Source organism: Ochotona princeps, chromosome 9 (genome assembly GCF_030435755.1).
Source record: "Ochotona princeps isolate mOchPri1 chromosome 9, mOchPri1.hap1, whole genome shotgun sequence".
Classification (NCBI taxonomy): Eukaryota; Metazoa; Chordata; class Mammalia; order Lagomorpha; family Ochotonidae; genus Ochotona; species Ochotona princeps.
In genome coordinates this window covers 74,537,402-74,550,959 of record NC_080840.1, presented here as the reverse complement: position 1 = coordinate 74,550,959, position 13,558 = coordinate 74,537,402, and the positions used below count along the sequence as shown (strand labels likewise).

Genomic DNA, 13,558 nt, shown 5'->3' with positions numbered 1-13,558 from the left:
CAGGTGGCCCTCTCCATGCCTGGGTTTGACCTGGCCCCGACATCACTCCCTGTCCACCACTCGTGGAGAAACCATCTCACATGACAGAGGCCATGTTCTACAGCTGCTTAAGTTTTACAAATGGGTCTCAGCAACCTGAGGGAGAGACTGCCTGCGCTAGAGACACAGGGTGGGCAACCAGGGCCCTCACTGAGAAGGGAGAGTGAAAAGACAGATTTTTTTAAACTTTTTTTTTTTTATTACACAGTAAAGAATACAACAATACCTGAATCATACTTTAAAGATTCACAGGTTGACAGACCATACATTACAGTCCAACTAAGGAAAAAAGGATAAACAAGAAACCACAGTTCAGACATAGTAGACTTAAAAGCTCGAGTATGCTGACAGAAGCATGATGCTAACCCCACCCCCCAGTGTTAGTCTACCATTCACTTGTGGTACACGTCTGAATTAAGTATTGCACAACAACTTTAATTTTTCACAATAATGTCGCAGAACCCAAAAGAATAGTTAAAAGAAAAATACTTCAAATCTGCATTTCAACAGTCTCCAATTTTTTTTTCCTGTCCCTTGAGGAATTCGGACAACATGGAGTCGCTTTCTTTCCCTAAGTATTCCAGACGTAGGCATGCTTTGCATAAGTAAACCAGCCTTGATTTTTTTTTTTTAATCCCCAAGACATGCACCTACACATTAAAAAAAAAGTTTGGGAAAAAAATGTAAAAAGACAGGTAGCCCTGTCACACATAGTCTCATGACAGAGAAAAAGAGAAAGAGAAAAGAGACAGAGATTAAGAGAGGACGCCCTTTTCCTATCAGCGACCACCATTCAATTCTATCCAATGAAGATAACTTTGTTTTAAATGTGTTATACCTACAAATTATATTCTCACATAGCCTGTATATAAGTGACAAGCAAAAAAGGAAAGTAACAAAAGTTTTTCTTTTCTTTCTCTTCTTTAGGTTTATGAGGTCTGCATTGTTCCCAAGAAGTGATATGGTTTGCAGCTGTATGAGCTTAACTTTTGGTATCCTGGTTCTTCTGTGCCCATTTGGTTTGACTAGACCAGTTTTTGTTAGCTACTGGTGCAATATACATGCTGTCAGAGGTAGAGTGAAACTTTTTGCCACTGAGGAGAATGTAGCAAAACAGGAGGAGAGGAAGAGGAGGAGGAGGAAGTGGGGAAGGAGGAAGAGGAGTCAGAGATAGAGCTCAGAGTTAGGGATTTTTTTGTATTTGTTTTCACTCAGGGTGCCCTGAATTAAAAAGTAATGAGACGTACTGTACTAACCTTATTTTATACACGAGTGCTAAGAATAACAGTGCTGTTTCGCGTACATCACAGCTTCTAGAGATAAAGACGTGTGGGTATGACATACCTCATTTTTGGGATGATTTAACCCTTCGTAGCCTAGAACATATAATAGCTCTGGAAGAAAGGACTGTCCAGTGTCACAAGCAAACTAGAAAGCAGAGTGAGGTCAAAGGATTCTGGGAGCACCAAGGTAAAACAGAACCCATCCAGAGCCTGGTTCACGTGCTTTCATTTCATTTGAAGCAGGTGTGCTGGCAGATGGACTTCCAACATGCAGATAGATGTATTTATTTGCTCATCAGAACTTTCCAAACCAAAAACCATTAAAAAAATGAACACCTTACAAATGAAATTCAGACCGACTTCTATGTAAAAATGCGGGGAGAAGTGCGCTAAAACTTCTGAGACTGAAGAGGTGGAGAGCCAATCCAGTGAGGATTGCCTCTACGCAGGTACTTAAAAGCCACTTACAACTGTATCCCAGGGCTACATCAACATCCCCCGCCCCACCCCCACCCCCAGAGCTAATGGATCATTTCTGCCTTTGAAGGAAATGCCTGGTGTATATGTGTGTGGAGAAGTGTCTTCCCAGCCTCGTATTACTTTGGTTGTCTACACAGCCTGCAGCACTGCTGACTTGTCTAAAGCACACAACCACATCCTGGGCTACGGGTTTCCAAACTAACGAGTAGTTCTGGTCTGGACCCTGGACAACGAAGGGTTAATGGATTCATACACTACACCTTGCTGAGCATGTTCAACCTGCCGATCGTTTGGAAAGCAGTACCGGTCATTTTCACAAATTCTGATTTTGGTCCATCAGATCAGTCTTTGGCTGACTTCCCTTTCTGTAAGAATACTCGATGATCTGGCTTTTCAGCAGTGGTAAAGCTGTCAGTGTACACCTCAGCATTTGGAGCTCTAATGATTTTTTTGATTTTTTTTTTTTGTAAAATTAGAAATACTTAAACGACCTTACAGCAATATGCATGCACTGTCCTTTTTTTTTTTTAAAAAGTAGGATATCTTGTTATTTTTTTTAAAAGTCCCTAATAATGATTAAAAGAAAAAAAAAAGGAAAACAAAAAGAGAGAAAAAATCCACTACTACACTATGCTACAGCTAAAATTGGTGAAATGGCTCTAGCATATTTAAAAAGTTTGCTCAAAAAAAAAAAAAAAAGAGGCATGCCTAGGGAGTCATTGTGACAGTGCAAAATACATTTATGTACAGCCCTCTTACAAAAACACCAATGTTAGCATTCCGTGAAGCATGCTGGTTTGCAGGAAAAAAAATCCCATAAGAGAGTGAAATAGCAGCTCCAAAAGATAGCTTTTTTTTTCTTTTCTTGAGGACAACCAAAAAGTCTTTTTTTTTTTCCTTTTTTAAACTACTAGAGAAATATCACTAATACATACAGATATAAAAGCAGCATAGAAAGATACAGCTTCCTCACCAACTAGGAATAAAGAGACTAAATGTGGGCATATGGTTAAACTACAATGCATCTTCACATTTGTCCAACACATTTACAAGAAAAACACCATTGGGAAACCTCACAGGACAAAAGTGTTTTAACACGAAGGGAACTACTAGTTTATTTTAATTAAAATTCCAAAGAGGGTGGGGTTGAAAAATTTGGGGAAGGGGCTGGAGCTGGAGCCACCATTTTTTTTATATATATAAATTATTTTTCAATATAAAATGAATGAGCTGGAATAGACCCAATGTCTTACTCTGTGGAACCTTGCAAAAGTGAAGAAATGTTGAAGGGTTATTTGGGGCAGCTGCTTGATGTCAAAGCTGCCAGAATGCTAATTAACTGCAGGCTGAGTCTCTTATGTGTGTGTGTCTGTGTGTGTGTCTGTGTGTGTGTGTGTGTGAGTGTGTGTGTGAGTGCATGTGTATGTATAAAAAGGAGCCTTTTGTATTTACGGCATTATTTTCTTGCTGCTGTATTCATACATCCCACTGCAAATCATCTTTCATTTTTCATTCTGTTGACCTGGATATTACGATTTCTTTTCAGAAACGGGGGGGAAAAAAACGAACATCTGTGTCTCCTTCCAATCTGCTGCACATCTGCGCGTTTTGTAGCGGGTCTTCAAAGTTCAGTGAGCAACCCACGGACGCCATTCATCTTCTTGTTAAAATGTCTACTGCTGTATCCAATGCTCGTGCCCTTGAGGGGTTTCCGCTTTTTTTTTCCCATTATTGTATATAAAGAACATTGTGACTTTTAATATTAGCATTTTTGCTTTCAACAGCAATTAGCAATCTCTTGGTTTGCTGTTTGGTAAAGCATCGGTTAATGAGGTCATCTAGTTTAAAATCCCAGCTACTTGAAAATAACAGGGAGGAGGTCAAATCTAACATTTCATGTTATATTCTCTGCTCTCTTTTCAGTTCTCTAAAGAAAAGATATCTTTGTTATCCACAATAAGTCATTACGACCCGTTACTGGCCCTCTGTGTTCAACTACCACCTTAACATACAGTTAGGTTCTCTCTTGCGGAAGTACTGAAATAGGATAGTTCATTTATAAACAAACAAACAAACAAAAGAACAATTTTGAGCATCTGAGGATGAAGAACTGGTTTCATGTTGGTTGTGTTGATTTCTTCCTCTGACAGTTCTAAGACCGCGTCTAGCGAGGGGTTGTCTCTATGGTGGAAGGGGTCCCCGGGGTGGTCGACCGCGGGGTGGCTGCTGGTGGTGTGTCCATCGGGCTCCCAGCTCCGCTGCTAGGTGTGACAGAGGAGCTGACGGCGGGCGTGTCTCCCTGCTGCTGGGCCTGCAGGGTCTGTCCACAGATGTGGTGGTGCTTCTCCCAGTCTTTGTGCTGGCAAAAGGAGCCACAGTATCGGGCTGTGTTACAACCGCTGCAGGTTTCGCTTGCTTTACGGCCGCAATTCCAGCAACTCTAAAGGAGGTAGCAGATGGGAGAGTCCCAGTTAGTACGCTGTCAAGACAAAAGTCTAGCAAGCATATGAAACTTCCCTGTTCCCTTATTCTCAAGAACTGTACAGTCTGAATAAAAAACCCAGATGTATGTATAAGAGTTCTTAAACATACGGATAATGCAATTTATGCAACTAATGTCCAAACGTTTATTTGCCAACTGTTGGGGCATTGAACACTCGGCATTTACCGTAGAATCCTTCATTTTCAGATATGCTTATCTTCATTTTTTTTGTTATTCTATACTAATTAAGAGCTATAGCAGTCAATTTTTGGTCCAAAAGCATACTGATCAGAAACAATTACATGACTCGAAGAGTATGGCATTAAGAAACTACCAGATTCCCTCACCTGCAGGAAATTGCCCAGGTTGCTTTGTACCTACCAAGTGTTACACCGCCGAGAGAAAACCAGCCAATATCCGGCAGGCATTCTGGGTCTGGCTCATGTTGAATTTGTCACTACACCAGTATTCTAGCACAGTTGCTTTTCCTTCCTTCCTTCTTTCCTTCCTTCCTTCCTCTCTCTCTCTCTCTCTCTCTCTCTCTCTCTCTCTCTCTCTTTTCTTCCTTTCTTTCAAGATAAGCGGGGATGGTGTGTGGGGGGTGGTTGGAAGGACTAGGCCTCAGTACCCACCCAACAATGTCAGAGCAGAGTTTGGGTCATGTCAGGCTGGGCCAGAGTTCTAAAGAACCGATCTGGGAGTAGATTCTGTAGGGTAATTGTGGCCTTGACTCTGGGGAATCGCAGCACCTTTCAGTTTACATGAAGGTCTGGGGCAGTGACTGGCTGAGGCAGGCTAAACCACAAACTCACCTCACAGGAACCCACCTGACATGCCGACTGGGACTGGGAAAAGGTTGGATGGGGCAGGCTGCAACACCTGCTGGCACATGCAAGGGACAGGACTGAGGGCAAACTATGTCAAGTAAAGCTGTTGCCTCCACTGTCATGTGTGGGATCCGAGGCTGGGAGCTGGGTGGAGGGAACAGGGAGCTGGGAGCTGGGAGCAGACCTAGTGAGGGAATTTGGGGTGCTCTTCTACTAGGCCCCAGCTCCCACTGGAGAGTACAGGAGTTGGGGCTGGGAGCAGGCCAGGCCTTAGCACCTGTTGACATGCACAAAAGCCAGGACAGGGTTAAGCTGCCTCTGTGTCAACTGGGCTGGGTTACAATACCCACCAGAAAGAGCTGAAACTTGAGTGGGTCATGCCAGGCTGTGTCAAAACACATCCACCGGCACATACACAAGCCAAGGGACTGGAAATGGGCCTGGCAGGGGAACTTGGGGAAAACCCCTGCTGGACTATAGCTTCCACTGGTACTTGTGAGTATGAGAGCCAGGACTCAGGGTAGAGGGATGGGGTAAGGCTGTAGCACCCAACAGAATATATATGCTTTGGATCTGGAAGCAGGTCAGACTGGGCTGGGCTCCAGCACCTGCCGGCACTTGCAGAAGCCAGAATGCGTGTGTGGCAGGCCAGGCTAAGCCATGGCACCCACTGGACTAGGCCACATCACCCATTGGTCAGTGTGAGGACTGGGGGATAGCCATGTGAATCTGAGCAGGAGCATCTGCCAGCACATGGGACATCTAGGTCTGTGGATGTGCTTGGTAGGGGAATTCGGGGAACTCCCCTGCTAGGTACAGCTCCTGCTGGTGAGCATGAGAACCAGGGCTGGGAGCAAGCTAAACCATGCTAGACTGCAGCATCCATTAAAAATATGTGAGCTGGGTCTGGGGTTAGCCCAGTCAGAGTCAGTCCACAGCACACATCAGCACAAATTAGTGCCAGAATGTAGTACAGCCCAGGTTGAGGTGGACCATAAAAGGCTCCAGTTCACATGAGGGATAGAGCTGGGCCAGACTGGACTAGACTGCTGCACCTGATGATGAGAGCTTGGGTTAGGGGTGGGCCACACTAAGCCAAGCTGTGAAACCTGCTGGTGAATGCCAAGACTGAGGCAAGCCATCTCAGACTGGGCTGCAGCACCAGCTGCCACACACAACACCCAGCACTGAGAGAGGGCCCGGGAGGGAAACTTTGGGGACTCCTTTGCTGAGATGCTGCTTTCACTGGTGAGCAGAAGAGCTGAGATTGGGAGTGGGCCAGCAGAGAGGCAGGCTAAGCTGGGCGAGGCTACTGCACCCATTGGTATGCATGAGAGACAAAATGGGTATGAGACACCTGCCGTAGGTCATAGCACAAGCAGGCAAGGCCAGGACCAGGTGTGACTCATGTTAGCCTGGACCACAGTATCCCTGGCAGGTGAACTGTGGGCACTCCTCTGCTAGGCTGTACCTACTACTCATAAGTATGAGAACCAGGCTATGGGTGGGCCTGGCTGGACAACGCAGCAGCATATGTTGGCAGACGTGAGGGCTAGGACTGGGGGCAGGTCGGGCTGAGCTAAGCTGCAGCATCCACAGGTGTGTATGAAAGCCAGATGGGGTGAGGATTGGGCCAGTCTTGGCTGCAGCAGAGGCTGCCATGTGCAAAACCTCTAAGGCTGTGGCGGGTCTGGGATGGGGGAGTTATTGGGGATCACCCCAACTAGGCTGCAGCACTAGTACGCATGAGGACTGGCTCTGTGGTGGGCTGGCTGGGTTGGGCCACAGCATCAGTTGTTTCACGCAAGATATGAGACCGAAGCAGAACTGACCAAGCTGTATTCAACGGTATGTATGTTGGCTGGTGCAGGTGACAGACTGCACCTGACCTTGCACTCGTGCTCATAAAAGTCAAGTCTGAGGTCACCCAAGTATGTGATGTGCCCAAGGAAGGGGCACTTCCCAATTAGAACGCTAGACTCAGACCCCGGTCACAAGGGGAAAAGGTCACAGGATGTGTAGTCCAACCTTGGAGTGCATGTATCAGTATTGGGCCTCCTCAGATGCTGATGCCTACATAATGGACTAAATGTTCACATGCACACAGGGGACATAACAGCCAGCTCATCTAGACCAGCAGGAGATGTCAACTGCCTCATGAAAGGATGGAAAGCAGAACAGGTTGGACAATTCTGGACAAGCTCTGCAGAATGTTCCTGGGTCTGTGAACACATAGAGGTATGCTTTGTCAACCAACAGACCTTGGAAAGATTTTGTCAACACTAGAGCAATGAGACCAATAACATCTCAGGGCTATAGACATTCTTTGTGTAATACCCTTGGAACACTCTTCCATAATCAGGCTGAAAGAAATACAGTGGAGTAGATAAATGTTTCTATTTTGTGTTCCATCATGGGCCAGACAGCGTTAAAGCAGGGTCTTTCAAACTCTTTATGACTTTAGCTTTTTGCACAGTAGCTGTTCAGTGTATCTTACAATTGAAGGCTAGTACAGGCTTAAACCATTGTTCTTTCCCTTGACTTCCTGGAGGATGGGATCTGCAGTTTATTATATGGCAGAATCCAAAGGAGTGCCTGATACAAAGTAGCTGTTCAATAATTACTTGTGTGATGAAGGGATGAAACTGTGCCTGTTGGCTCTGAAAAATGAGAAACACATTAACCCAGGTGCATATACAGGTCGCTTTCTAGTGCATGGAGTGAGGGAACTCCTTTGCAACTCTGGGGAGTCATGAAAGAGGAAACTGGGACCCACCTGTGAGCAAAATGAAACACAGACCCCAGCAAGTCCAGTTTCAGGTAGTTTACAATATGCGAGAAAAGTGGTAATGAAGTTGACTGTGTGATTCAGACTTCAAGGTGAGCATGTCCTGAATCCAAAGTACAGACTTCCCAGAGACAGAGGGGCACTCTTACGGACTGCCTCTGTTGTGAAATGCTACATCAAGGTACCCCAATTTCACACCATCCATCTTTATATTCTTTATCCTCATTGATATTTTACTATTTTCTTGGGAAACAAACTTCTGACAACAATCTGAGAACCCCAACTGGTTGAAAGTGTGTGATTATGCCAAAAAATTAAAAAACAAAAACACGTTTTCAGAATCCTGGTAAGTAGGGCAAGTCTCCCACCATTTTTTCTACATAACTTTGTTTCAGCATGCTGGCTCTACAGCTCAATGTGGGCTCCCACTGTGAAAATACTCATGTAAATGACAGTCTAGCATCCAGATCTGAAAGTTCTTATGACAGGCAAGATGTGCAAAAGAAGTTTAAAAGTTGGGCCCGGCGGCATGGCCTAGCGGCTAAAGTCCTCGCCTTGAAAGCCCCGGGATCCCATATGGGCGCCGGTTCTAATCCCGGCAGCTCCACTTCCCATCCAGCTCCCTGCTTGTGGCCTGGGAAAGCAGTCGAGGACGGCCCAAAGCTTTGGGACCCTGCACCCGTGTGGGAGACCTGGAAGAGGTTCCTGGTTCCTGGCTTCGGATCGGCGCAGCACTGGCCGTTGCGGCTCACTTGCGGAGTGAATCATCAGACGGAAGATCTTCCTCTCTGTCTCTCCTCCTCTGTATATCTGACTTTGTAATAAAATGAATAAATCTTTAAAAACAAACAAACAAACAAACAAAAAAAAACAAAACAAAACAAAAAAGAAGTTTTAAAAGTCATCCTCAAGTTCACTAACAGGCACAACCAGGCTTTCCAAGGCGCAAAGCTACACACTGTGGGGTAAAACGTTTAGAAGAGTCCAGATCTCTGCTCTCACGTCTTTATCATTCAGAAATTACAGCCCAACAACAAGAAGAAAAAACACAACTCAAGATCTCCAAATACGGTCATGGGTAAGTGTTTCAGGGGAGTAAGAGAGGACATTCAGCAATATGATAGATCATATGAATGAAATGACGATGAGTCATCAGTCCTGGAGCAAAGCAACTTTGCTGTTACTAGACTGAAATCACACTAAAGGAATAGCTCAGAAGACGTGATTCTTTAGCCAGAGGCATCATTACATTGATGGGAAATGCTTCTCTTTCAAATGAATGCAACTGCACTGCGTCCATCACTGCTTCACAGAGACCTGAGTACCCGCACGCCTGGCGCAGCCCTCCAAGCGGTGAAGTTATGACACTCTGAGTGCAGCTCACCTCCCTGAGGTTCAGGCTTTTTGAAAACTGCCAGCTGGGCCTGGAACACACTCAGCAAATAAGCAAGATTCCTAAATTACATCAGAAAATCCCAATTAGAGAACAGAGACCCAAATCCAAAACAATATTTTCAGGAAATTAAACATCTAATCTGAGTCAAGTGGCTTCTTTAGGAAATACCCAAGCGTGAGTCCTATCCGCTTTTGGCAGAGACACATTTTGGCAGACATGAGGGTGGTAACTGCCCAGTACGCAAGGGCTCCTTCAGATTGAAATCAGATGTATGCTGCATTCTCCATTTAAACTGATTAAACACACAGACTAAACCAGGTAATTACAAATGCATGTGTTGGGGAGTGGTAAGAGGAGACAGAATGGGGACTCCTTTATTTTTTTAAAGTGTTTTCAAAGATGGGAACAATTTTACAAATAAAAAAGTGTAGCTGTGGCCAACACAGAAACAGATGTTTTGGCTCGCGGAGCTGCTGGGAACGGAGCCTTCTTGCCTCGCATTGCCTGGTTCTGCTCCAGGATTGAAGGACTTGGGCCAGTTTTACCTCCAGTTCCATTCCTACTCATTTACCATCCACCACTAGGACAGAAACAACCTTTGGTTGTAGGAAGGTAAAACAAAGAACAATTTAAGCCATCAGGTAAAACAACAACAACAAAAAAAATCTACTTATTTTTATTGCTCTTGACACCATGCTGCAATGAACATGTAGGAACTTAGTATTAAAGAAGACATTCCAAAGTGTGCTTTCCTGTTTAAAAAATCCTCATTAGAAAGCTACAACAAAATCGTTTCTATTAACATATTTCTCTTGGATGGCATTCATGACCTTCCTGTTGACTAACTCACACTTGCCAAGGGTCGCCCCTGACCAGTGTCATGCAGTTGCTGAACAGCCACAATTTCAGGGTTGGTGGAAGGGGCAGGGATTTTGTGAGAACTCGTACTTGGATCCTTCAAAGCTTTTGCCATGTAAGGTGAATGATGTAAAATGTATTTAACATCCAGGAGTATATCCCTAAGGACGGGAATAAAAGCAGCCAATGGCTTCATCTAATTGAACATTTTTTTCAGGCTAGTAATTCTTGCTAGGTTTTTTCTTCTTTTTAAAACAGCCGAACTTCTCTTCAGGTCCCTCCGAAGTGACACTGATGACCCAGATGACCACAAGGCTATAGAAAGCTCACAAACACCCTTTCACAGCAAACTTCCTTGTCAAAGTTCATAACACGTTATCGTCTTTTCTGATTTATGAAAATATTATTTCTCACTTTGCATAAAAAGTATTTTCCTCCTTATCTAAGAAATGAAAATAAGCCAACTGACAAAAGTTAGGCAGTGACTCAGATGAAGACTTCGAGGCTGGAAAACAAACCTCCCCTTGGCTAACTACACTGAACATAGGCTATGAGAGTTTTGAAATGCCACAGGTGTGTAGCAAAGACGCTGGGGCACACTGGTCCATGAGATGTTCTACCTGTCCCTAAGGAAAAAAAAAGCAGTCTTTCCATCCGTTCTATCCTACTGGCAAAATATATTCCTTTTCAGTTCCCACTGTTGAAGATTCTTCTACCAAGAACCAAAATATTTTCTCCTCAATTACCTTAACTTTTTCCAGGTCTTACACACCTAAAATTTTCCAGAAATCCTTGAACAAAATTCTCAATAGATCTAAGAATTATGATGAAAGTTCCTCCAATGTAAAGTGCTCTACAGAACACGATATTCTGACTTTAATCCACAGTAAGAACGCAACACCTATTCTTGCATTGCCCTGGAGAATTTAAACTCACTTTCATATACTTTTTCCATTTCAGGGGGTCTCAGAACTCCCTCCTCCCAAATAAATAACTTTCACAATAAAATATTTGCCCAAAGTAACAAAGATATGAAACGACACACACAAGATCAATTTGCCCAGGTACTGGGGCTGTAAGTCAAATACTCTTCCCAAAATGCCACACTTCCTCAATTTCAGGCCTTTTCTTTGATCCTGTTTCGAGGGGTGGGGCACTTAACTCCTAAAAATGAAGACAGGTTGAATCAGGAAGTGGAAGACAGCAAAGACAAGTATCACGTCATGTAGAGGAAATGGTACTGGCTGTAGACACAAGATGATCGGAGTTCCATTGCCAACTGTATCACTTACTGACTTCAGAATTACCGGGGAATTAGCCTTTCAGAGTAACCATGCCTGTAAGGCAGAAATAGTAACTGAGGAATCCCAGGATTGTGCTATTGTGAAGCACAGTGCCTGATGTTTAGTAGGAATTAGTACCATCTCCTCCATGTTTTGGCACTGATTCTAAGAAAAAATGGAGTAGACAGAATTCTTGCACCAATGCAGCATCTCATAACCTTTTAAATTAGGGAGCTCATGCCTCTGTCCAAAACGAATACCTTTACCCATTGGCACTGACAACCAGTGGAAAGAATAGCAATCTACCTCCCTCATACTTCATGGCAACTGAAGACCTGCTCACCGCTTCACACACACACACACCAAAAAAACAAACAAAAAAAATCTCTGTTTATTGTGTGTGTGTGGAGTGGCATAAAAATACAGTTTTGGGGGCCAATTCCCTGGTGTAGTAGGCTAAGCTTTTGCCTGTACACCAGCAACCCATATGGGCGCCAATCCAAACCCTGGCTGCTCCACTTTCAGCTCAGTTTCCTGCTAATGGCCTGGGAAAGCAGCAGAGTACTGCCCAATTTCTTGGGCACCTGCATCCACATGAGAGACCTGGAAGGATCTCCTGGTTCCTGACTTCAGACTGTCTCTTTGCTCTGGCAATTGCAATTATTTGGGGAGTGAATCAGCATATGTAAGCTATCTCTCTCTCTCCCTCTGAACTCTGCCTTTCAAATAGAGAAATAGTAAGATTAAATAAATCTTTTAAAATGTTTTCTTTCCTTTGTTTTTAATCTTCCTTCCCAGAACCCACTGTCTGAACCATCAGCTGCTAGGACAGTGGCTCTCAACTGTTTTTCTAAAGCTATCTTCTTGCTTTTTTCCACTACTGGATGCTCCCTGAAGTCCGCATGCCCTAAAGCCCTAAACCTAGCTGTGGTGCAGCTCCCTTTAGTCATGGGTAACACTGGCCCTCTGATTCTGTCATTTCATTGTCCTTGAAATCACTCACTGCCACAGCTCCCAGACCTTACTTTCATAAGCTCTTTCTTCTGCAGTCTCAAGTATTCCTTCGTAGCTTCTTCGGTTATGATTATTTCTTAACTGGTTTTTCTTCTTTCTTTTTCCCTTATCCTCTTATGTGGCACACGGCTTATATGTAAGATGAATTGTTCTTGTATTTTCCCTAGGGCCCAGCGTGGTGGCTTAGTGGGATCTCACGGCACCTTGCGAGTGCTGGGATCTCATATGGTGCCAGTATGTGTCCTGGCTACTCTACTTCCCATCCAGCTCCCTGCTTCTGACCTGGGAAGGCAGTCCAGAATGGCCCAAAGCCTAGGGACCCTGCACCCATGTGGGAGACCCAGAAGAAGCTACTGGCTCCTGGTTTCGGATCAGCTCAGCTCTGACCACTGTGATTACTTGGGGAGTGAACCAGCGTATGGAAGGTTTTCTGTTTCTCCTTCACTCTGTAAACTCTGCCTTTCCAATAAAAATAAATAAATCACCTTTAAAATAAATAAAATACTTTCGCTCATCCCATCTGCTCCTCTCAGATCATCTTGCGATGTAGACATAAGCATTACCGCAGGTCTGCATGGCAGAGAGTCAGAACTCAGTGAGTGAAGCAATTCAAGATCATTTCCAGTCCAGTGCTCTGTCTACTATAACACAAATATCTACGGAATGGAACAGGTGGTATTTTAACTGATAAAACACATCACACATGCACCAAAAAAAAAAAGTCTTATGTTAACAGAGCACAATATCTCCTGTCCTGAGAACACCAAATTCATCTGTAATTCAATCGGCCGTTTCGATTGTGAGCCCGTTTGCAGGGTCCATGTTGTGTGGGTCCTATACGGTGACCGTGTTCTCTTCAGAGTCTATCATAGTGGCATTTCTAGAATCCTGGGGGGTTGTATCTACTAATTCTAGAAGGACTTAGTGAAGATCAGTCTCTCAAGGGTGACATAGTTCCAGGCACTGGAGATAGAAAATACAAAGTTTTGATCAGTATTTCTGCTTGCGTGCTGCAAGACTGCCCAACTTTGAAGTAAGCACACAGCTCTCTAGCTATTTAAGAATCACAAATAAGGTGGGCCTATGTGGGAAAAAATCACTTTGGTGA

General features: G+C 44.2%; 1 protein-coding gene across 1 annotated transcript in view; it reads right to left on the bottom strand.

The window, feature by feature from the left end:
• Window positions 1-215: 215 nt before the first annotated feature.
• The window catches only part of RUNX1T1 (RUNX1 partner transcriptional co-repressor 1), a 139,292-nt gene continuing 125,949 nt past the window's right edge, over window positions 216-13,558 (bottom strand). Inside the window, 1 exon segment of the mRNA XM_058668803.1 lies at window positions 216-4,242. Coding sequence (XP_058524786.1) covers window positions 3,967-4,242 — 276 coding nt within the window. The 3' untranslated portion in view covers window positions 216-3,966.